Here is a 26,042-nt window from a genome sequence, read left to right as displayed (position 1 = left end):
GAGCGCTTGTCTTGCATGCATGAGGCCCTCCTCAGCACCACATAAACAAAAAGGAAAAAGCTCGAAGTGGCGCTGTGGCTCAAGTGGTAGAGTGCTAGCTTTGAGCTGAAGAGCTGAGGGACAGTGCCCAGGCTCAGAGTTCAGGCCCCACCACCAGACTCCCCCCAAAAAAATAGGATATTCAGAGTCTTTTTCTAATGCTCTACATTTGATAAGGACCTGTCTTTATTCATTTCCAACATCACTTGGAAGCATCTATGTCTTTATTCTAAATACTGAAGTGGCCATCAGTAACTAACTCACCCCTTCTGTATAATACTTCAAAAATAAGCATTCATGGGTCATAAACAAAGCAATATTTGAACGTGAAGCTGACTTAGGAGATATTCACACTTTGTGGAATTAAAAAAAAAGTTAATACTGTAAAAATCACCTTAAATCTTAAAAGGACTAAAGGAAATTTCACTTGTTAGTAAACTACCCTAATTACTATTCCACAGTGAATTAAGGCCTACTACCTTGTAAGAATAAACTTGAAATTTCTACATTGTAAATCCAGTGAGAAAGCATAGTGACCCTAGGTGTCTTTGGTCTAGGAATTGATTGGGATGTATTAAAACATAATTATTGATATTTTAAAAATATAGACTTTTTTTCTAGGGCCTAAAGTAAGTTCCTGATATGAAGAGAACTAAACATTGTGTCAAGTTTATGACATCCTATTTTACAACATTAAAACTGAGGTAGGAAATAAGTGGCTCAAGCTGCTTAGATAACTAGAACCTGAATTTGCATCTTGGACAGACATCTTGGACAAGGGGACTGAATCTTGAATTTCTCATTTTGAATAGTCACTGCATGGCGCACAGGGCATGACTTTGGTGAGGGAGAGGGGAATCTATTCCTATGTGGGCTGTTTTTCTGAGGGAAATCAGCCCTGAGCTGGGAATGGCTAAGGGCTTCAGTAGTTAGGACGGTAGGCTAATTAGGAAGAGTGATGCAGCCAGTGTCTAATGCATTTATGGCCACCATGTGTTGAATGACTGTACCGGATCATCTGCCATACGGCCACTTTGCATTGTGTTTCATTAATCCATACAGTAACTGACAGTGGAAATGGTGTTGTGTCCCCTTTCCAAAGAAGCACCAGAGATTTAGAGAGGCCAGAATAACTTGCTCAAGATCACTTATAGAGGGCCACTCGGGCTGTTTTACAAGCTCGTGATCTCCTCAGAAAGTTCCTTCTTTTAAGAGAGATGACAGTGTACATTATCTGAACTCAAAGGTTCTTCAGATCCTTAAGCTCAAGGATTGAATTGTTATTATTAATAAGGTGAGCACCAACACTATTACTGCCAGTGACAGCATATAATCTTGATTAGACCATGCTAGGCATCATCCCTGGCTTTGAGAAGTTTACAAGGAAGATTATAGAAGTGAAGTTGTTCATTAAAATAAAATAGAGAACTCTTTTTCTCACTGATGAAATGATAACACTGATGAAATGATAGGGTTGTAAATTGAGATATCCTAGGTCCTTTAAAATCTCTCCCCCTCTTTTTTTTTTTTTTTTTTTTTTTGCCAGTACTGAGGCTTGCATTTGAGACCTTACATTCTCACTTAGCTTGCTTGCTCATAACTGGATCTCTACCACTTGAGCCATGCCTCCAGCTAAAATTTTTGCTGGTTAATTGATGATAGGGTTACTTCCATTTTTCTGCTCAGGCTGGACTTGAACTGAGAACCTCCAGGTCTTAACTTCCTTTTTTTTTTAATTTAATTTTATTTTATTTGTGAACATACTGTACAGAGGAGTTACAATTACATGGGCAGGATAATGCATACATTTCTTACCAAGCATTGCAGCCTCCTCCTTTGTTTACCCTTCACATCCCTTCCCAGCCTCCCCCCTCCCCCCATCCCAATCCTATTCCTCCCCCCCCCCCCCCCCCGCACCGACTTTGTAAAGCTCGTTTTGGACATGACAACTTGTACTTCTCATTGTTGCAACAGGTCCACCTGTATCCTTAAACAACTGGTTTTTCCCCATCTCCTCCACAAGTTATACTGACATCAAATATAGTGAAAGCAGGGGTTATACTGTGGGGGAGGGACATACAAAGCAACAAAGAGATAATCTTATAAATGCGTTAGAAGCACATGCATGAAAGAAAAAAACATTAAAATACACATCTAAGGGTTCATTTTCCTGACATCACATTATCTGACCTTTTCCACTTGACTCATACATATACTAGATATTACAAATAAGGGAAACCATGAGACCTATGTTTCTTTGGGCCTGGCTTACTTCACTTAATATAATTTTTCCAAGTTTTTCCATTTCCTAACAAATGGGGCAATGTCATTCTTTCTGATGGAGGCATAGAATTCCATTGTGTATATATACCACATTTTCTTGATCCATTCATCTACTGAGGGGCATCTGGGTTGGTTCCATATCTTATCTATGGTAAATAATGCTGCAATAAACATAGTTGTGCTGGTAGCTTTAGTGTGGTCTTGTTTGTAAACATTTGGGTAAATGCCCAAAAGTGGGATTGCTGGGTCATAGGGGAGTTCTATGTGAAGACTTTTGAGGAACCTCCATACTGCTTTCCAAAGTGGTTGAACAAGTTTACATTCCCACCAACAATGAAGTAAAGTTCCTTTCTGTCCACATCCCCTCCAGCATCTGTTGTTGTTAGAGTTCTTGATTTTTGCCGTTCTAACTGGAGTGAGGTCTTAACTTTCTAAGTACTTAGGATTTCAGGTATGAGACACCAGTGCATGGCTAAAATCTCCTTTTTATTACTGAAATCTAGCATAGATATAGAGAAAAATTAGAGATTACAGTAGATCTATATATTGTTTTAAGGGAATTGCTGCTGAGGAAAAAAATCACAAATGTTCCAGATACATGGAGCTCAGTATTGTACTTCGATGTTTGGTTCATTTTCCCCATATTGACTTTCAATTTCCACTAAAGACATGCCACCTTTCAACAAATCTAATTATTTTCCTTTTTTTTACTTGTAGCCATTTAAACCATTTGAACTTTTAACCATTTTCTTTTGAATGGGCAGATTTTCACAAAATGAAGGAAACAGATTACGCAAAGATCTGAACACAAATGATGCTAATGTGAGACTGCTTTAAATCAATTGAGATGCATAAGATATTCACAGGAGTCTAAAAGTTTTGTTTTGAAACTTCTTTTGAATGTATTGCTATTTTTTTGTGCCAGTTTTGGAACCTAACCTCAGGGCCTGTCTCTGAGCTTCTTGCTCAAGGCCAGGAGTTCTACCCTTAAGCCACAGCTCCACTTCCAGCTTTAATTAGAGATAAGTCTTACAGGCTTTTCTGCCCCGGCTGGCTTCAAACTGTAATGCTCAGATCTTAGCATTCTGAGTACCTGGGATGACAGGCATGAACCACCAGAACCTGGCCTATTTATTATTGTTTTTAACTGCACTTGTCAGAACTGCATGCAATAAATGCATACAACTGACTATACTTAGAAAACAGAAATTTCTTATTTTGACTGTATTACTTCTTTCAAATATATTTCCCCCCTCAATTTCTGCCTATTTTAGTGGACAAGGTCAAGCAATGAGATTTAGAAGCCAACCAAGTAGACATGCTGGCTCACTCCAGGGAAACTATGGGCTACATCTGTGTCACATCCACATCCAGAAAACAAGCACATTAATGGTGTGCATGTAAAAATTCACCTCTGGGTTTGTTCTTTCCTTTTCATAACCTGATGTATCTTTAGGAATTTGTGGTATTTAATCAAAGAAAATGTCTTACAAGGAGAACAAACAAATAATGAATTAGGTGAAACAGGCCAAGGAAAATTGTCTTGAATTTTAGAGAGACTGTACCACAGGGCATTCACATATCTTCTAGATTCTTCCTCTCAAAGGCTCCAAGCACCTCCCATGGTTCCCTCTGCGGATTCAGGAAATCTGTAACTTTTTGTATTGGCGCCACACAGTGTCACAGTGTGAACCTCTGATCTGTCCGTCCTCTTGGAGATAGCCACTTGTTCCTTCCTCTTTTCTCTCTACTTCCATTTTTATTGAGGGGGAAGAAAAGAGTCAAAAAGGAAGCAGAGCGCCAAGGGTTCCCCCCCAGGATAGGTCCAAAACATTTTTATTTTATTCTAATAATTCTTTCTTCCTCCCCGCTCTTTGGAACAGGGACTTGAATTCAGGGTCTGATACTTTTGCTCACAGGCTACTGCTCTACCACCGGAACCACACCTCCAGCCTCTATTTTACTTCTCTGATTCCTTATCATCAATTATCACAAAGTTCAAGAGGAAAATATGATATTTTAATCTCCTGCAACACTGAGATATATGTGTGTGTGTGTGTGTGTGTGTGTGTGTGTGTGTGACTTATGCTGAGATGTAATTGTCATTTGCGTCACCCATTCTCAGTGTATAATGTTTCCCTCCCAGCATTCCCCTGAAACCTTAGATCAAATGAATGTAGACGTGGTCTTACCCTTTGTATTTTGTCACACTTTATTTTGCATAGTTTTAATCTACCCAAGGCAGCAAAATCATCAGCACATTGCCATTACTTGGCTATAGTTCTAAAGTCATACACAGTCTAATTAAAAATGTCATTAAGACTTAAGTGTGTCTTTGAATAGTTTTGTCTAAAAAGTTGATCTAACTTATGAGATGTTCTAACTGAAGCTCTTCTGTTTATATTTCTAAAATGAGTACATCTCAGGAAGAGAATTTACATTTTTTACGTGGTTTCTACATCACTAGAAGTCATAAAAACAAATCACACTTTGAATTGCCAGGCTGCACCTAAAAATGACATCATGAAGCACATGGAGAGAGTGCCCCAGCGCATAGTGCCGCCTTTGTCTTTTGCTTCACCAGCCCAGATCTAATACTTTGAATAATGTGTTTTCGAGGACAGTAGTGTCTTTCACTAAAATGCTGTGCAGAAAATTCCAGCCGGGCAATGTGCTGTTTCCAGTCAAGTGTACAGAGACTTTACATGCTGAAAGCAGCTGGAAAGATGCTGGGATCAGAGCAACTTAGAAGCCAGCTCAAATAGAAACTTCAACTTGTATCCAGAGGAGCCAGTATGCACCCTACATGCTTATTTTCAGCTCTTCTGGGGGCAAAAATTTAAATATAGTGAACAGAAACGACAAGACAGGCTATCCATTAAGATTTTGCTTTACTTCTATTCTTCTGTAGGAAAAAAAGAAACGGAGGAGCAACTTTCACTTATAGAATCTGAAGTGTTCATGACAATATGATCATCCTTTTCTTCATTTCTCAGTCACTTACATGCAATCACAACATTCAGCTCCTACCACAGAAAGGGCAATGGTTGCATGCAATGGCGTCTCCTACGCTCCCTGGCAGCAGTGAGGGCTGCCACAGGCTGAATTTCTGGGGCACTGACAAGCTTCTGTTTTTAGGTCTGGGCCTCCTATTGGAAACACGCTGCACTGTTTGCTCTGCAGACCACCCAGCCCACCCACTTTTGGTGGTTTGGCTTTCTCTCTGGCTTGACTGCAGGTGTGACCTTATACTCACCCACCTATAACAAGTCACTCTGCCATTTTTTTTCCGTAGTTTAAAAATATGATGGACTGAAAGGAGACAGTAAGCAAGCAGAGTTTTATATTCCTTTTTTTGGCAACTTATAATTATAAAGTTTGGTGAACTTTGTGAACCTTTTCAAGTATGGACTTTGTGTTTTCTTTTTCTTTCTTTTGCTGTAGTCTTGTGATGGATGTAGAGAAAACCCTTGGAATAGAGAAGCAGTTGAAACGCAGACACCTTAAATAGGCCACCTCTACCTACACCATCTGCAGAGGCCTATTCAAGTTTAGCAATTAATCACCTCACCCCCAAACCAGTGCCATCTTAAATTAGATAAACATTTTAATGTTAACCCAGCTGGCTTTTTTCTGAAATGTTTTAGCTTTTTATAAAAGTAATACACCATTGTGTTTGTAAACTAAGCTGCTAGACATCAGGAATTATATTAAGTAGAAAGGACATGATTTTTCTCCTCTTGTAACCGCACTCTAAATCTTCATAATCTGTCAGAGTTTGCTCTATAATTCTAAGCCAGCAGTATTCAAAATAGCACCATAAGTAAGTACTGTTACAAGATGTGGAAATTTTCCTACACTGTAGGAATCTGTACCCCAGAATCCAGGAAGTTTGCTCACCATTAGCTATACTTGTAGTCAACCTGTATTGGTTGTCCCTTAGGGACTCGGGCTTATGGCTTCAAAGTGGACAAATGAATATAAATAGGCTGAGTCTCATGAACACTCCAAAAAAGTCATTCTTGCTTCATGACCTTGTGAACTATCAACCATGACACGCTTTTCCTTGGGGAAGCATCTCATAGCTTCATAACTATTTGCAAGTTTCTTTCTAGTAAAACAAACAAATGAAGTCCTATTGTGTTGAGTACCTGAATCCATCACCCACACTAAAGCTTTAGGACCAAAAGAGACACAGATATAAAACCATAGGCCTGAGTAGCTAGTGACTAGCCATGTCATGTGTTTGGTTTGGTTCATGGAAGGATCAAGACCAGAAGCTACTGCGATTCCATTTTGTAACATGGCCAGATACCCTAATAAACATGGAGGAAGGTGATTTCATTTTTCTCATCTGACAGTCATCACTCACTAACTGCTACTTCTGGCTGTAGTGGTTTTTATTATATTTATTGCTCAACCTCTCCACATATAGTTGTGCTTTATGATGGTTTTGTTGTTGTTGTTGTTGAGAAACCAAATTTAATCTGAATACCTCACATGCATGCATGGAAATATCACAATGAACTGCTTTGTATAATTAATATATGCTAATTTAAAGGAGAAAATAATGCCTATTGTGTATCTTCATAGTGATGTTTTTGGATTAAAATATATATGTAGGCCTGGCACTGGTGGATCACACCTGTACTCTTTGCTACTCAGGAGGCTGAGATCTCTGAGGATCTTGGTAGGAAGCCAGCCCAAGCAAAAAGTCCCTGTGAGACTCTTACCTCCAATTAACCACTCAAAAACCAGAAGTGGTGCTGTGGTTCAAATGGTACAGCACTAGCCTTGAGCACAAAGAGGCTCAGGGACAATGTTCAGGCCCTGAGTTCAAGCCCCACAACCTACAGAAAAAATAAAAATTAAAAAAACCTAAACAAATAAAAGATATGCCTGGAAAGAGAATAATTTTAGATCTAGGAGGATCTTGTGTTTCTGGTTACATTTCACATGCCTCTTGCTTTTTAACACAATGATTTTTCCCCCAAAAAATAATAAATAATTCTTCTTATCAGCTAGGTCTTGTGATTTAGTTAGAAAGTCAGAGTGGAAGAAACCTTTTGAAAGTTCAATTTTAGCATTTGATGAAAAAAATTGTAATCTTTTTCTCTTCCTCTCTTCAACGCACTCTCCACTGACATATTATTCTTGAGATTGATATAAAAAGTTAACATTGTGTAAAAGTCATTAATTCTAGGTAGATCTTAAGCTCTCCATGTATAAAATGGAAAGTTTTGGTGAAAGAAAACACTTTCAAAATCCATATTATACATTTTTTGGTCAAATTTCCTACTGACTGAGATGTTTATGTATAAAATAACCCCATAAAGGCACAAAATGATGCTGCTTGTATCTATCATTTGCTTTGCTCCAGACCTGGCCTGTTTAAACTGCTTCCATTTATGTGCAAAAACCTGAGTGGTTTTTATTTATGCCCTCAAATTAAAGGCTTAGGTGGAAAATTCGAGTCAACGTGCACATTTACCCTGCTACTACTATCTTTTTCCAGTATATTCTCCCACCTCATTGGGTAGGTAAGTTTAAAAACCTAAAATTTACCCTTTAATTTTAGGTTCTTCACCTGCACCACATTACATGGACTAAATAGGAAGTAATAACCTTCACTGCCTCTTAAAATTTGTTCTGCTCCCACTTTCACCAACCAGGCTCTGGTAACCACATGTAAAGGCATCTCAAAGCAAACTGAACTCGCGTGGAAGTAGGGATCCAGAAAATGGAACGAACAAATAGGGCTAACAAATTGTGCTGTTAAGTAACAACCACAACCAAAACAACACTGAAAGGTAACATTCTTCGGGCTCCCATTATAAGCCAAGGATAGTGCTTGTATGGATATCTCATTAGCAACATTCCTGTGTTCAAGAAGTTAGTAAAGGCCTCTTTAATCATTGATGACATCATTTCCTTCACGGGTATTAGCAGTATAATTGGCTTTTTATGAGGCTAAGACTATTTTTTTCTACTTATGTTGGTGTTATTTAGCAATATTTTTCTGGGTACTGCCAACACAAACCGGTTTTACCCTGACTAGATAAGCCATAAAGAAAGATTTGCTGTGTAGGACTCAGTGGAGGTAAACCCTAGGTTGAGTGTTTCTTTCTGTAGGCATACTAGAATGTAGATAAGCTGAAATGGGAGATCTTTGGTGACTAGGAGAAGGATTGCTCTGCTGTATGAGTGATTGGACTTTAGTGAGTTCAGACCTGGTGGAATTAGTGGTCCCTGCCACTGTAACAGCCCCTCTCTTCTTTCCACACACAAACTGTCATGCTGTCTTTTGCCTTTCTTCTTGTCATCTGTCAGATTCATAGGCAAGCTACACTGATCTCTGCTACTAGTTGTTTTGTGTACTTTGGCTATTATGGGGCCAGTTTAAAAAAATCTTGTAAAATCTGAGAAATGCTAACTTCTGCCTGTTTCGGGGTGATTACCATGTTTTATTTCCCACTGTATAGACACACTTCAGGTGAACTAAAGTCTTGGGAGGTCTGTGTTCCCATCATGTAGGGACTTCACTCTTGGCTCAGTTCTTAAGCTGCCTTTGTCAGTCTGTGTTGCTCATCTGTTAGACATGACACCATTTCTCTTTTCTCCTTCACCTCTCTTCACCTTCCCTGCCTACATCCATAACACACTTGGTGCTACAGATCAAACCCAGGCTCTCAAACATGCTAGGTAAGCATGCTACTACTGGAGTATACCCCATCCTTTCAGCACTGGTCAAACCACACATTTTTATTTAATTTTTAATTTAATTTTATTGTCAAGGTGAGGTACAGAAGGGTTACAGTTATATGCATAAGGTAATGAGTACATTTCTTATTGAACTTAGTACTTGGTCCATTAAAGTCATTATCACTATTTATATATTTATTTAGGTAGGTGCTGGTGCTAAGGCTTGAACACAGGGCCTTGCTCAGAAGGGTTTTGGACAAATGGAGATCTAAACATGAGCAGAGAAAATATGGAGTACTCTATGTACTGTGTGTGTATGTGTGTGTTACTCAAAAAAGATTTTCTTGTTGTATCCCAGAGATTTGGAGTTAGGGGAAATATACCTTCATACTTGCATTTGCATCCCAATAGATAGATATTCTTCCGAGCACATTGGGAACAGGGTGGAGGATAAGTTGGAGGTAACAGGAATAACTAGGAAATTGGTTAGTGTGCTTTGTCCAAGGTAGAAGAGATGAGATCCTTAAACTGCCCATGGCCATATAAATTAGATGAGGGTCATTTTTACTAGGAATATGAATAGAATAACTATGAATAGAATAACTATGAATAACTATAAAATAACTATGAATAGAATAATGAGAAAATAGTAATTGTTTGGAATGGTGTGGGACAAGAGGGAGAGAGATTCAAAGCCCTAGTTTAGATGACTCTCTAATAATTATAGAGAAGGTCAAAGCAAAGGGTCTGAGGATCTGCGTTTGATGGACCTGTAGAATAGCCACGTGATCTCTAGGAGATATTTGTGCACAGATGTATGGTGTGCATAAGCATGGATGCTATCAGCATGTGAATATAATGAAGGCTTCTGTCCAGATGTGATCACCAGAGAAAACAAGTGGAGCAAGAAATGGACTGAAGAAGGAGGACGGCTCTACACAGTGCGGATTTCAGGCATATTAGACTTCAAGGGCATGGAATGCCTAAGATTAAAACATGACATTTTTAGAGTTCAGTGTTGACCTCCTCTCTCTATTCTTTACCTTTTCCCTCCTTTCTTTTTATTCATCAGCCTATTAACTTCATCCTCTAAATAAATGAACTGTCTCTACCTTCTAATTCTCAGAAAGAACAAATTTCACTGATTAACAAAACCTAGAATTTGATTTTCTTCAGGTCATGGCTTCACCCCTTTGGCCAAGTCCTTAAACTAGGATAGCAAAAGCAATGAGCTGGGGAGGGACCTATCGTCTTTGGAGAAACTAGGGTCTAGATTACGAGTAGTTGTTGACCCCTACCTGAAAGGAACTACAACATGGGTTTTGCTAACCAGTCAGAATTTCTCTTTTCCTACATTTCAAGTTGGAGACCTAGATCATTTAGAAGTGATGAAACAGCAGTTGCCTTAGCCACTTACAAACAAGGAAGACTTTAATTTCACACATTCCAAATCTAGTCATTAATGGCAAGAGCTATTTCTCATGACCTGTCCTTGTATTCTTTGGCTAGACCTTTATTGTACTTACTCCCATGTTGCTTCATTTGGATCACTGTCATGGATTTATGTTTCTTGCAATCAAGTAAGCTTTGTATTGCTTTTTAAGGGAATCATTCTTGGGATCCCTTGAAAACCTTAAGCTATCTAGATTTTTTAAAATTAAATTTGTGTGTCTAACCAGCTCTAAGGGGACCTGGAGCTGGTCTGAGGATGACACAAAGTAACTAGCATGATTAAGGGCAAGCAGAAGGAGCTAAGAAATGGCTGAGGGGGCAGGAGAAGGTAACAATGGGAGTGCAGGGACTCGGGGAAGAGGTACACTTAGAGGCATCAAATGATGAAGAGAATGGCTAAAATAAGAGAGGAAGCCTCTTGAGCGTGAATATTGGCGTGAGTTTGTAATTTCCATGTTTCTCAGAAGCCTATGAATTAATCAGAGTTCCCAGCTGGATTAACCCAGTGTTGGGGATTTGCAGTGGAAGGCAAAAAGGGACATCAGTGATTATATTAGCCAGAAAGTAGATTAAGTGATAGATCATACAGTTTAGGTCTCTTCAAATCATCTATTTTGTGTTTTTACAAATATGATTTTATTGTTTTTATGAAGGCATTATACATTATACAGGCCATTTGATAAGTCAGGTAATGAGTGCAATTCATTTTGGACAATGTCTTCCTTCCTTCCTTCACTTCCCCCAGTTTTCCCTTCCCATCTCTATCCAGAAGTTGGCTTTTAAGTTTATTTTTAAGAGACTGGAAAAGAGAACGGTTTCCATTGAAAGTGTGAATAGATGTGTGTGTGTATGCACGCACATGTATTTGTGTGTCCAATCCGTAACAAGCTTTATAACACATTGACGCTTGAGATTGATAGCTCACTTCTTTGGATCTTTAGGAAATACCTATTGTCGTTAAATATGAAGTGTTCTCTTGCCAGATTAGTAGGGAAAATTGGGATTAAGGTTTAGACTAATAATATTGAAGAAGTCTAAGAAGATTTATTTGAGGATGGAATGCATAAGAGTGTCTTTGCTGCTGAATGATATGTCATCATTCTTCTCTGCCCGTATTAGACCTTAACTGTACTGATCCATGTCAATGGGACCCTTTAAAATGGATGATTTTTGTCCTTGCAAGAGTTGCCCTATCCTGATGCTTTCATAGAAGATTAGAATATTCACAGAAGGAAATCAAACAATAACCAGGTGAATTCTGGGGAAGTTAGTGTTTTGGGAGTGCAGGCATGAACCATGAACTGACATTCTTAGGTGGCTACTGAAAGTTCCACTAGGAAATTAGAACAACTTATAAGGATATCTCCTTCCCCTCCTGCCCCTCCTCCCCCTCAAGTGCTGCCTGTGAAAGCCAAGCTTGAGGAGGAGCAGTGAGGGCTGGCAGGAGTCTTGCCAATTCTTCCACATTAACAGAATCATATAAGTCGCAGCCAAATTGCTTTCAGATTCCTTGCCATCCTGAACATCTGCATAGGGATCTGAAGTCACTGGAATACTTCGATGAACTCATTTACTTCTGTACATTATCAGCCGTGCAATGCATGCCAGCATCTAACATGATACTTACATTTTACATTTTCATGATGTTAGCTCTACCAGAGTTGACTTGATTTGGAGAAATGGTATGTGACAATCCTATTTAATGAATAGAACTAATTTCAGAAACTCATTTTTTTGGACCTTAGTTTAATCTGTGGAAAACCATCAATGCTACTGAACATTTTGAATACTTAAGATGACTGAAAATCCACATGGCTAATTTGGACAATGCCTTTGAATAGACGCAAACTGTACAGGCAAGCTAAATTTTCTGGAGATAATCCTGACTAGCAAACTTTTCCAGCAAACTTGTTATAGCTGTAGTTCTACGGATACTGAAATTTTTTAAAAAAGTTTTAATGTAAATATAGTCATTTTGTTCACCATTTAACACCGTATAAAACATTTTTCAAGACAGTAGGAAAGGTAATCTCTGCCTTTACTCTTGGGATCTGAAATTCCAGTTTCAGAGAGATTTGACAGAGTGTGGGTTTTATATTTTATAGAGAAATCATGGAGTAAGAATTCCAAATATGAGTTTAAAAAACCTTATTAAATCTGTATCTAAGGTTTGAAAGGCTCTGGCATAACAAGAGCCTATGGTAGATCTGAGTTTCATTGAAGAATAAACTTTTAAGAAGATAGACAAAAGACACTGCTAGATTTGATAAACCCAGGCAAGATAAAGAGTGGATTTTGGTTTGTTGTCTGTTTAGATTACCTGAAAACTCTGCTTTTATAGAGTTGAGAACATATTACTACATCTGTCTTAAAGAATGCCATGAGCCAGATGCATTTAATTGTTTAGATATTTAGAAGAAATATAAACCTTGGTTTTACAAAAAAAAAAATCTTACTCAGTGTCTACTTCAGTGTACATCATCTCTAAGAGAGAACCAATTACTTGTTTTCTGTTCCTCCTCCCCCTCCTCCTCTTCCTCCTCCTCCTTCTCCTTTTTCCTCCTCCTCCTTAGTTTTGGAACTTTTCTTTTCTTTCCTTTTTTTTTTTTTTTAAATTGAACATGGGGCTTGAACTCTGGGCTTGGGCTCTGTCACTTAGCTTTTCAGCTCAAGGCTAGCATTTACCAGGTGAGCCACAGCTCCATTTCCGGTTTTCTAGTGGTTTATTGGAGATAAGTGTCTCAGGGACTTTGCTGCCCTGGCTGGCTTTGAACTGTGATCCTCAGCTCTCAGCCTCCTGAGTAGCTAGGATTATAGGCATAAGCCATCAGCGCCCAGCTTGGAACTTTTCTATTGAAAAAATATTGTCTCATCACTTTATTTTGTATTTTTTGCTTAATTATAAGATAACATTTTCTTCAAAGATGTTAGTTGTATAACTCTGAGCAAGTTATATAATCTATATTAGTGTTCTTTATTTCTTCAAATAATGAAGTTGGCAATAATTCTTAGACTTGTTATGATAGCAAATGAGATAAGACATGAAATCTTTTGTTTTGACATGATTCGCAGTTACATTCAACATGATAATAATGTATCTGGTTTAACTGGCATTTTATACAATTAAGATTAGGAATGTTTTAAAGTTCCATATCTCTGAATGCTGTCTAGCCATTGAAGGTGATAATCATATAAAAATGTTTGAAATATTTTTGTGCACTTAGAATATCTTATATATCTCTTTTCTATTCCAGTCAATGCGTAAGGCATAAATCAATTCTACTTGGTAGCACATCTCTGTAGCCTCAGCTACTCAGGAACTATAGATAGGATGACTATGGTTTGAGCCCAGCCCAGGCAAAACGTTATTAAGAACCTATCTCAAAAAAAAAACTGGGGAGGGGAGACAGACAAATGAAGAGAGGAATATGGACAAACACAGTCATAATATTCAATATATATATGTGAAAAATAGACTAGGAAACTTCAGAGAATAGGTAGAGTTGAGAGAGACAGAGAGGGTAGAAGAATGTTGGAAGAGGTGGCCCTGATCAAGATGCATTGTTCACAGAAATTGGCATGTTGAATTGAAAAAAAAAGTTGGCTTTGTAGTTGTATCTGCCTGTAATCCCAGCTACATGAATGTAGAGATAAGAGGGTCACAATTTAAGGTTGGGCTGGGCAAAAGCACAAGACCTTATGTGATAAACAAAAAGCCGAAGGGTTAGAGGCATGGTCCAAAGGGTAGAATGCTTTCTAGAGCGTGAATCCCTGAGTTCAACCCCAATTATCACTACCAACCCCAGAAAAAGAAGAAATCAAAAGATTCTTTGGGGATGGCCTGATATTTTACATTAAATTATTAATGCATGGATGTTTTTTATAGCAACTTCTGCAACTAGCCAACACTGAAATGTTGACACTATATGTTACATATAACTCTTAGAACATTCCAGTATTAACCCGTAACAATTCTCCCAGGTAGTGTCATTAACCCTGGTAAAACAGACACAGAAAGATGAATGTATGTATTAATTGCAGAAATATTTCTCCATGGAAAGATTGTAGACCTTGGTTTTTTGCTCTAACTGGTTTCCAGACTGGGGGTAAGAATAAAAAGAGCCTACATTTCCCTACTAGTGAAATATAATAATATCATTTTACCCATCTATTTTTAAAACTTTGTACATTCATTCAAAAATATTTATTCTGAGCTTTCCCTGTATGCTGAGTATATATTGATGAGAAAAGGAAATGTGCCCTAATGAAACCTACAGTTCTGTCATAGAACAAGGTTCAATCAGTATATCTTGATTTTTGCTGTTTCCTTGGACCATATTAATTTCACATTCCATTGCTTCAGCTGGATTTCTGCTCATATGACACTGAACTACTCAACATCTCATTTATGTCACACAGTATTTTTTTCTTCCTGCCTTTTTGTTGATTCTCTTTAGACCCCAAAATGAAATTTAAGCATCTTTTGTTAGCTTCATGCTTTGCTCAGTGGCTCATGCCTGTAATCCTTCCTTCATTCAGGATCCTTTCCTGCTGATTTGTATATGCTATTTAGAAAAACACATAACAATACTCAATAAAGATTTATTGAATGAATGAGTAAATGAGATGATCACTCAAGTATATAATTAATCAACTATGCTAAGCAAATAACATAGCGAAAAGTACCCTCAAAGCTATAAATATTCTACACATGCAAGGTGACAGGAGGTATTTGAATTTGAGAAAACAATAATACGAACTTCTAGAATAAAACCTGCTTAATTTGGTGGAGGTAGGGGGAGATTTATCTTTCTATTCAACTTATTTCCTAAGTAGTTTCTCTCTCTCTCTCTCTCTCTCTCTCTCTCTCTCTCTCTCTCTCTCTCTCTCTCTCTCTCTCTCTCTCTCTCTCTCTCTCTGTCTCTTTCTCTCTCCCTCCCTCCCTCCCTCCCTTTCTCTCTCCCTCCCTCTCTCTCTCTGTCTCTCCATCTCTCTCTGTCTCTGTCTCCCTGTCTCTCTCTCTCGGTCTCTCTCTCTCTCTCTTTCTTCTGGTCTTGGGCACTGTCACTGACACTCTTTGTGCTTAAGGCTAGTGCTCTACTACGTGAGCCACAGTGCCACTTCTGGCTTACTCCGACTACTTTATTGCAGATAAAAGTCACACGGACTTTTCTGTCTGGGCTGGCTTTGGACTATGATCCTCAGATCATAGTTCAGCCTTCTCAATAGGTAGGATTACAGGTGTGAGCCACTGGTACCTGGCTAATTTCTCTTTCTTTATAGTTGTCATTGTAATTTTATACTCTACAAATTTGTAATTCCCTCCACTCCAGTTACTCTCTAAAGCATAGATTTCTAACACAGTTGCAAGGAACCCTTGAGAAATCCAATGATAGCTCTGGCTTTCTATTTTACACCACGAGAGGCCCCTTCTCCTTTTGCTGGAGAGGGATTCCACAAGTTTGACTGGATTCTCCGTCTCTCCATCCTGCCTTCCCCAAGGATTACTCTCTAAAATTTTGGATTTTCTTTTACTTTGTGTTGGCACTTAGAATTTCTTTTCTTCCTTACAGTGGTTTCATTTTCCTCTTGATTTTCATGAAGGATTTGGAAAAAATTATATTAAGTGAAGTAAATCAGACACAAAGAAACATAGATCCCATGGTTTCTCTAATGATTTCTAGTCCTAGCAGATGAGCAGAATAGCTCAATAGCTCTGTAAATATGACCATATAAGATGAGGCTAGGCGAAATGAACTCCAAGACATGGACACAAAAGGGTTTTCTCTCTTAGTGTTGTTTTCAATGGACTATGTGGTTTCTTTTCCCTTTTGTGTTTTTTTCCCCCTATGGTTTATTCCCTGTTGTCCCTGTATTTGATTTTGGTGCCCTGGGTATGGTATATACGTTTATCTGAATTAGGGAAGGGAAGGGGAACAACACAATGGTGAGACAAAGAGGGAACCAAAGCAACAGCAATATTCACAAGACAATATGTTGGAAATGAACTGTACAACTTGCTGGGGGAGGGGAGGAGTGGGGGGGAAGGGAAAGTGGGAGAAAAATGAGAGAGGGGCTAACAAGTTCAATAAGAAATGTACTCACTACCTTACGTATGTAACTGTAACCCCTCTGTACATCACCTTAACCAAAAAAAATGTTAAATGAAAAAAAAAAAAAAAGAAACTAGGTTAACTGGTTCCTCCCAGTATGTGGCGTGCTTGGCTAATGATATGCATCTGATCCCAGCCCTGTCTCTCTGTCTCTCTTTTGTCTGGCCAACAGTGTGGGGATGTTCTAGCTGCAGGCTTGTGCTCTCCAACCCTTCTGGAACCTTCACGTCTCCATGCTACCCCAGTGACTACCCTAACATCCAAGCTTGTATGTGGACCCTCCGAGCTCCCACCGGCTACATTATTCAGATAACATTTAATGACTTCGATATTGAAGAAGCTCCCGGTTGCATTTATGACTCATTATCCCTTGATAATGGAGAGAGAGAGACTAAATTCTGCGGAGCAACTGCCAAAGGCCTATCATTTAACTCAAGTGCGAATGAGATGCATGTGTCCTTTTCCAGTGACTTTAGCATCCAGAAGAAAGGTTTCAATGCCAGCTACATCCGAGGTATGTAAACCAAAGACAGTGCCAACCTTCTGCTTTCATTTAACATGAACTCCAATAAACACCAAGACCAGAAGGCAGCATTGTACTCTCTTATGTGAATGTCAGTGATTGAGATTCGGATTTAAGGGCAAGAATCTGTTAAGATGCTCAGAGCATTCTTAGTAGCAAACTATCATTACCAGGTCCAAAATCTGGTTTCAGTACAATGGAATTCTTCCATACTGTTTATGGGCAGAAAACTCGTGGGCTGCTTGAAAGACAGGGTAGCTATTCCATGCTAACAACTAAAAAGTGTAATCTGACATTTCACTGGAAATTTTAAACCATCCCTCTTTTAGAAATTATTTTATTTAGGGCATTTAGGATGTAGTCCTTTTACAGAACCATTCCAGCAGGACAAATATGGAAAGTAAGTGGGTAAATTTAAAAGGAGCTATTAATAACTCAGGGTACACATGAGCCCAAGGAAAACCCTTTACATTGGGTAATTGAAGGACATGGAAAAAGTATTAATAAATATGTCTCCAAGATTTTAACTCATCACCTGAAAGTAATCTCATTACCTCTAAAAACTAGTTTTTACTTAGGAAAACTCAAGCTTGAAGACTATAATGTTTAGTTATACATTTTTGTTTCCTTTTTTTTTGAGCTTGTTCTATAGATGCTTTGTTTAAAAAGGAGATGGCAGAACTATGAAAATTGTTCTTTCTTCTTATTATCTATTGAGCATTTTGTCTGAGGAGTTTTTTTTTTTTACCATTTGTGATTAACATTAGGTGCATTCATGACTAAATCAAATTGATTTTTCAAAATGTTTAAAACTATAAAGAAGTCCATTTGGAAATTTTAAAAAGCAAATTAAAATAGCCTATGTACCTATGTATCCTCCATCCATCCATATCTGCTCTTGACAGACATATCTCCTTCCAGTCTTTTTATTTTAATGCATTTAAACACTTGATTTGTAGTGCATAAGTAGATCTGTAAACTGCTTTATATTTAAAAGTTGACAAAAATCATGATTATTTTAATTCTATAATAGCTTTTTTTAAAAAACAAACCTGGATATTTTACTAGAATATGAATATTGAAATGATGTTTTATCATAGAGCTATTCTTAGTGTATATTAAACTATTTTCAAACTACTTTTCATATGAAACCAATATTAAATAATATTTTTAGGAGAGATACTTCTCTCTAAAATCAGTTTTGCAAGGTCTGTTACATTAGCATAGAGATATATGTACCACGTTATTCAGTCATTTTACATATATCATGGAAGTATGAGACTAATGAATTTTTACTTAGAATTTCTATTGTATATAATAATTATCATCATCACTTGCTGTCTATCGCTTTGGCCACAGCACAGCTCTATGAGATGTTAACTTAATTAGTATTCATTGACCATCTATGCAAGTTCCATTCTTTTATGTTATAGACTAGGACACTAAGGTAGAGAAAGCCTAAATAACATGTTCAGAGTTACCTGAGAGCTGGGATATGAAGCTTCATTGCCTGCCCTTTAGCTGCTGTTCTTTACAACAGTTAACTCACATTACTCAAGAGAGGAAGCTATGGAATGTCTGAAAAGATGAGATTGGTCTAGCAAAGTTTAGGAGGAGAGAAACGCATAGTTAATAAAAAGTAGAACAGGAAATGGTGCTGTGGCTCAAGTGGTAGAGTGCTCACCTTGCACTGAAGAGCTGACGGACAGCGCCCAGCCCCAGAGTTCAAGCCCCATGACTGACCCCCCCCAAAAAAAAAATAAAAGAAAGGAAGGAAGGAAGGAAGGAAGGAAGGAAGGAAGATAAAATAGAACAGTATTTTCACTTTGCTTTTTTCTTGAAAAAATACTGTCTTGTAAAAATAAAACTTAAGGTATAACAAAGCCTTCCTGAAACCAATTCTTTCCTAAGTAGGGAGTTGTGCATTAAAATGTTTGCTGTTTCTGTTCAGTGATTAAACATTACTTACTTGTTAAGACATCACTTTCAGTGTGAAGCATCATCAACATTAGTCAAAATTAGTAGAATTTCTTATTGTTGCTGTTGGCTTAAGACTGTGGGTAAAGGTTAGGGGATAGAGGGTGGACAAAGAAAGGAGACAATGATGGGCAGAGATAAATACAAAGGTAGTGGAAAGTGGAGGAAGGCTGAGGGATGGAACTTATTTTGCAGGAGTCCATATTCTGAAGCTAGCATGCCTTATCTCTCATGCTTTGTTTTGTCCCAGTTGCCATGTCCTTGAGGAATCAAAAGGTCATTTTACCACAGACACTTGATGCTTACCAGATCTCTGTTGCAAAAAGCGTCTCCATTCCAGAGCTCAGTGCCTTCACACTCTGTTTTGAAGCAACCAAAGTTGGCAAGGACGACAGTGACTGGCTAGCCTTCTCCTATTCAGATGCATCCTTCACGCAACTGCTGAGTTTGGGAAAAGCCAACAACAACTACTTCCTAACTATTTCAGGCTCAAAATGCTTTCTGAACAGTGTTTTACCTGTGAAGGACAAAGGAGGAATATTCACAGAAAGCTTTGAACAGCTATGCATTGTTTGGAATAATACTCAGGGCTCTGTGGGTGTCAGTTTTAAAAGAAACTATGAGACAGTGCCATGTGATTCAACCATTAGCACAGCCATTCCTGGGAAGGGGAAATTATTGTTGGGCTCCAATCGAAATGAAATCGCCTCCCTCAAAGGAGATATTTATAACTTTAGACTTTGGAATTTTACCATGAATCCCAAACTTCTCTCCAACCTCAGCTGTAATGAGAAAGGGAACGTGATCGACTGGCAGAATGAGTTTTGGAATATCCCAACCATGGCTCTCAAAGCTGAAAACAACCTGAGCTGTGGTAAGTCCATGGTTCCAAGAATAACGTTTTTAATTATTTTTTTAGCATTGTTTGGAAGAGATGTTTGTCAATAAGAAATTACGTACACATTTGTATATATACATATACATATATGTATATATGCATATATTGTCTTTGGAATACTCTTTTAATTTAAAACCTTTCTTGGCTCAGACGATCACTGCATGCATTTGATTGTAAGCTAAGTTTTTCAGAAGATTTGATCTTACCTTTCTGAAATTATCTCTGGGTGATATTAAAGCTGAGAGAGAAAGTTCTAAGGAAGCTGATCAACATCACAGTGACTAAAATTTCCAAGTCTCTCAAATAGAAATGGGAACACTAGCTTTCAAACAAAAGACGTAAATAAATATGATAATGGCTTTAATCACAAAAAGAGATACATTAACAAGTAGATCTTTATTATCCAAGACTTAAATTTTAATTGTGTTTTTAAAGTAAGCAGTCACCATCCAAGTATTAAATATCAAACTTTCAATTTTATGGAAAATTCTTCATAATTGAGAATTGTTTATGTGGGTGCTGGTGGCTCAAAACTGTAATCCTAGTTACTCAAAAGATTGAGATGTAAGAATCATATAATTCTAGACTCACCCAGGTAGAAAAGTCCATGAAGCTCTTACCTACAATTAACCAACAAAAAGCCAGAAGTAGAAGTGTGGTTCAAGTAGTAGAGCACCAGCATTGAGAAAAAAAATCGAAGCAAGAGTGTGAGTTTGAGTCCCAGTACTGGAATACACAAAAAGAATTGTTAATTTCTCAAACCTCCATGTTTGAAAATAGATATTGGTAGTTTGTTTCAATATTCCTCTCTCTAGTGGCTCACTAAGGAAATTTACATGTGGTAATATTAGAGGTATGTAAATGCAAAATATTTAGAAACATAATTTTATATAACAAAAAGCACAGAAATAGAACTCCCTCAATTATGCTCAATGTAGCAGGAAGTATGGCTCAACTGGTAGAACATGCGTGCGCATACACACACACACTATACATGTGTGTGTATGCACACATACACATAACATGTGCATGCATATATGTGTGTGTGCAAGCTAATTCTAGAAATCTTTATTTTCTCATAGAACTGGTTCAAACACAATTAATGCAAGTTTCCTTATCAATTTTAAGTGCCATGTGACTAAGTCTAAGCTGTTGATAATATATACATTTCTGTCACAGAAATAACTCTCAGTAAAGGAAGGAAAAGGGGACTTAGTACTTCGAAGTCATTTGACTATGTCTTATAAGAGAATTTTATCAGAAATCTATAAGTGTATTTTGCTCAAAATAGGGCATTTTGAAGACCTGAGAACACCTCCCAAGTTTCCCAGACCTGTTTCTGCTCTTCTGGCTTGAGAGACCCCTACCCTGCAACCCAAGGTGGAGGTTAGGCACGTGTGAATATTTTGCAGAGAGCTTCGCAGGTGGCTAGAAGGACAATGTGTGATATAATTTGAGAATCATTTCTGGGAGAATTGTTGGAAAGAAGGTTCACCATGATTCTCTTTAAGAAAGAGACTGCGGAACTTTCTAAGTTCTATTAGGGTTCCTTAAGATATTTTTCTTAGTCTAAGATTATGTAGAGAGGAAGTTCTAGGGACTCCGGAGGAATCTCTGTCTTCATTCTGTGAGGCAATCGAGTTCATGTGTGCTTTGGGTGTGTCATAATGAAGAACAGCAAGGACAGCGGTGTGTTCACTTCCTACATTCCAGGTAACCGCTTTTGGCCTCGGAGCCTCATTTCATCATCTCATTGGCAATTGATCCAAACCACAAAGTAGACCATTCTGGAATTTGTCTTTTTATGGGATGATATTTTCAGAAGCATAGCATCCAATAATTTGGCTGGATATGTTAATAATTGGTTACATTTTCAAATTGCTGGTCACAAGTCACTCACACCTGTAATCCAAGCTACATGAGAGGTAGAGATAGAAAGGTCACAGTTCAAGGTTATGCATGAGCAGAAAAATTTCGCCAGACTCTATCTCAAAGAACAAGCCTGCTGTGGTGACACTCACTTATGACTCCAGCTATGTGGGAGTCATAGGTAACAAGATCGAGGTCCGAAGCTGGCTCAGACCCAGATGAAACCCTCTCTGAAAAATTCAAAAGAAAAACAACCCTAAAGTTAGAAAGGGATGTCGGTTGGCTCAAGCAGTAGAATGCCTTTGTAGCAAGCACATGGCTCTGAGTTCAAATCCTAGTAACAAACTCACACACACAAAAAATTCCAACATCATCTCTCTCCTTATATGGGCTTCAATTCCTGACCTCAGTTTACAGATGAGGAATTAGGGCAAGGAGAGATTAAATACTTTATACAATGGCGGTTTTATTAATCAGTGAACAAGGTAGGATTCAAACCTGGCAAGGCTGGCTTTAGAGCTATGCTCCCATCACCAATATGAATTAGAATCTCTATCTGCATAAGCAGGACTAGAAGATATGACTTAGTCCTGGAGTATGCGTGCTAACTCTCCCTGAGGGAAGGATAATGAATGTCATGAGCCAACATCTCTAACAGTGCTTTTTATGGGGAAACAATATGTTTACGGGCTGTGAATACTGTACTTGTTCTAAGTAAACTTAATAAGATCTCTTTTCTGCAATGCTTCGTTGATATTTTAACCCAATAAAATATCAGGGCTATGGTGTTACAGAAGAAGTCCTTGAGAATAAGCCTCAGCAAGCTAGGACCACCTATGGGAGGCCACTTGCTTTGCAAATAAAGTTTTATTGGAACGTAGCCGTGCCTATTAATTTATGTTTTGTCTATGGCCAAGTAGATTGTGAAAGACACAGCATAATCCACCATCCTAAAATATTTACTGTTGATCCCTTTATGAGAAAATAGGCCAACCTCTTACACTCATCCAAAGAATCATAAGGATCCAATGTGCTGTAACGCACACTTTGAACAACACTGAAGAAGACCTTCCAAAGTTCTGGGACCAGTGTTAGGACACCTACTACTTACATCTTTAGACTTTGATGATGGTTGTAATATTTATTTGTTTATGTTTACCTGCATTTTTCCTTTACTGTGAAATGATGCATTTTATTTCCAACATGAAAAAATTTCAATTTCACATAAAAATGAAAAATGTTTTATTGTTCTAGCAAATATTACACTCATACTTCATACTGTTTCTCCTTGGCTCACACAGCTAGAGCTAGCATGTTTGCTCCTTTTGGAAGTCTTAACACACCATCTCCTTCCGTCACTGGCTTTCCTGTCCATCCAGCCCTGCTGGGCATTTAGAATCTTCTTTCACTTATGCTGGACAGGAATGCGAAGACTAGGAAAAAACAAAATGCAGGGAGGTAGGTCGATCAATGAAAACACACATCTCCTTTCTCCTTGTCCTCCTATTTTCTTTATTTTTAATGGAATGATCAGTGTTAATTTTTAATGATCAAAAATCATATGCAATTATGTTGTACAACCTGATGTTTTGACATATTAATACATGTTGGAATGGCTAATTCAAAGTAATTAACACATGTATGACTCACAGACTTAAATCATTTATTTGTAGTGAGAAATTTTGAAATCTACTCTTTTTTAAATAAATTTTTATTGTGAAAATACAGTACAGAGGGGTTACAGTTACATGAGCAAGGTAATAAGTACATTTCTTATCCATCATTGTTGCCTCCTCCTTTGTTTTTCCCCTACCATCCCTGCCCTCCCATTTTTGCAAGCTCTTCCTCTTTCTCCTCTCTCCCTTACTCATCCTTCTTTTTCATCCTTCTCATCTTTCTCCTTTTCTTCCTCTTCTCTCTTTTCTCTTTACCTTGTCCCTCTTCTTCCTCCTCCTCTTCCTCTACTTCTTTCTCTTCTTCTTTCTTCTTCTCTTTCCTTTCTTCTTCGGTCCTGGGAATAGAAATGGGGGCTGTCAGCATATCAAGCAATATATTACTTTTCAGTAGAGCAACATGTTATATAATAGCTGCCCTAACTTTTGAACGTTGTGCCCTTTGACTGCCATTTCTCCAGTCCCTGTACCCAGCCATTCACCGCCCTCACCCCATTCATCTCCCTCTACACTCTGTTTGAATGATTTCAACTTCTCCAGAGTCTCCATCTCAATGAGATGCTGCAGTCCCTGTAAGTTCTTAAACCCTGACGTTGACATTCCACTCCTACGTCTTAAGATTACCAGAATGTATTAAATGCACCGTGTGTGCCTTAGTCATCTGCACTTTTTGGAATGATTTCATCAAAGAAGCATGGCTCACAGACTGAACATAGCTGACTCTCTTTAACTGTGGTGGAAGTCTTCTCCTCAACATTCAGGATGACGCTGACACTCCCTTTGGGTTCCCTGAGCAGTCCTGAACTGTGGCAAGAGACTTGATGAAAGAGGGAATTTCCTGCTGCTTTAGTCATCAGCAAGGGAAGTTGATGAATGTGAGTCACTTATTAACTGACAGGAAATACCTGTCCTAAAGATTATATCTACACTGTTAATGAAGCAAAACTTTAATAAGTAGATAACAGTGTCTTCTGTTAACATTTTAGCCTCGCTCAATTATTTTTCTCAGAAAACACCGGTGGCTTGCTACTTAAGTTAGAATTTCTGGTAAGCTAATGATCAGAACAGAAAGCAATGAGAAAATAGGACCACATTCCTAGCATTCCCCTGTACTGACAGTCTATTCAATGTGAACTGTCCCAGAATCAACGTGTGATAGAAAATGCATACGTTTTCTGTGTATTGCCAACTGTGTTATAATATGTAACCAAGAGAGTAAAACAGGTAACATTTGTTATTTAGATAACTCATCATATGTTTTACTGTTAAATACCCAAGCCTTGATTTAAAAAATCAGTTATTAATAAGTGTATCAGAATTCTCATAATTGGACTTTCTCTTTGCCTATATCTTTGTAAAGGTGTTTGGGGACTACGCCTAAATTATGAAATTTTCAGGGGCTAAAGGCATGGTTTAAGTAGTGCAGCATCTTCCTAAAAAGCACTGAGTTTTAGTACTCCCCAGAAAAGGAGAAAAAAAGAAAATTTCAATTTTTTAAATCTGAATAAGCATGTCAGTTATTTCCACATATAAACAATTTGGCAATAGCTGGGAACTGTTGGCTCATGCCTATAATCCGGGTTACAGAGGAGGCTAAGATCTGAGGATTGTGGTTCAAAGATAGGCCAGGAAAGAACATCCATAACTTCTAATCTCCTGTTAATCCCCAGAGAGCCAGAAGTGGAGCTGGAGCTCACTTTGTAGAGCTCTAGGCTTGAGCACAAAAGCTCAGAGACAGCACTCAATCCTGAGTTCAAGTCTCAGGACCAGCACACTCACACACACACGCACGCACACACACACACACACATACACATACACACACACACATACACACACACACTACTTTAGCTATAATTCTGTTTTTCATGTTAGTCTTACTTTTCTTAGAACAAGCTTTTGAAGTATATTCAGTTTAGACATATTCATCTCCCTCCTCCAGAACTCAGAGACAGGTAATTTCCTTAGTTGACTCTTTAATTAGAGCTACACTTATTTGCCTGAGTTATGATTCAAATTTAGACACTGGCTAATGCCTATCCTTTTTCACAAAGAACAGACAGTGCTTTCTCTACAAGTTTTATTTATTTTACTGATTATTGCTATTTCCTGAGGAGTGGTACAGTGAGCTCAATGAATAGTCCAACTTCAAACAAATTTCATTTATTTAAGATGTCCCTTAAGTACATCTGTTAGTCAATGTGGGTGTAGAGATAAGACACAAATCAAAACTACAAATCATAAGGAATACTGTGTTATTTCTAGAAATTTCTAGATTTAAAAAAAGTGTTCTTTTGTATTCATCTCCAAGTTAAAGCTTTTCATAACTTCTGATTCATATATTTTTTTGTCAGTCCTGGGGCTTGAACTCAGGGCCTGGGCACTGTCCCTGAGCTTGTTTGTGCAAACTCTAGAGCTCTACCACTTGAGCCACACTACCACTTTTTCATTTTTCTGAGTAGGCTATTGGAAATAAGAGTCTCACAGACTTTCTTGCCAGGGCTGGCCTCAAA

At 38.1% G+C, this 26,042-nt stretch overlaps 1 protein-coding gene across 4 annotated transcripts in view; it reads left to right on the top strand.

Annotated features, from left to right (window-relative positions):
• Positions 1–26,042, top strand: part of Adgrg6 (adhesion G protein-coupled receptor G6) — a 128,420-nt gene that overhangs the window by 40,846 nt on the left and 61,532 nt on the right. For all 4 annotated transcript variants that reach the window (XM_070010937.1, XM_070010939.1, XM_070010938.1 and 1 more), the window contains exons 3-4: positions 16,762–17,103; positions 19,340–19,963. In XM_070010937.1, the coding sequence (XP_069867038.1) occupies positions 16,762–17,103; positions 19,340–19,963 (966 nt within the window). The remainder of the gene's footprint in view (positions 1–16,761; positions 17,104–19,339; positions 19,964–26,042) is intronic.

The sequence above is a fragment of the Dipodomys merriami genome, unplaced genomic scaffold, assembly GCF_024711535.1.
Source record: "Dipodomys merriami isolate MVZ:Mamm:240054 unplaced genomic scaffold, mDipMer1.0.p SCAF_8, whole genome shotgun sequence".
Taxonomy (NCBI): Eukaryota; Metazoa; Chordata; class Mammalia; order Rodentia; family Heteromyidae; genus Dipodomys; species Dipodomys merriami.
The sequence above is the reverse complement of the archived record's forward strand: the minus strand, read 5'-3'. Positions and strand labels throughout refer to the sequence as shown.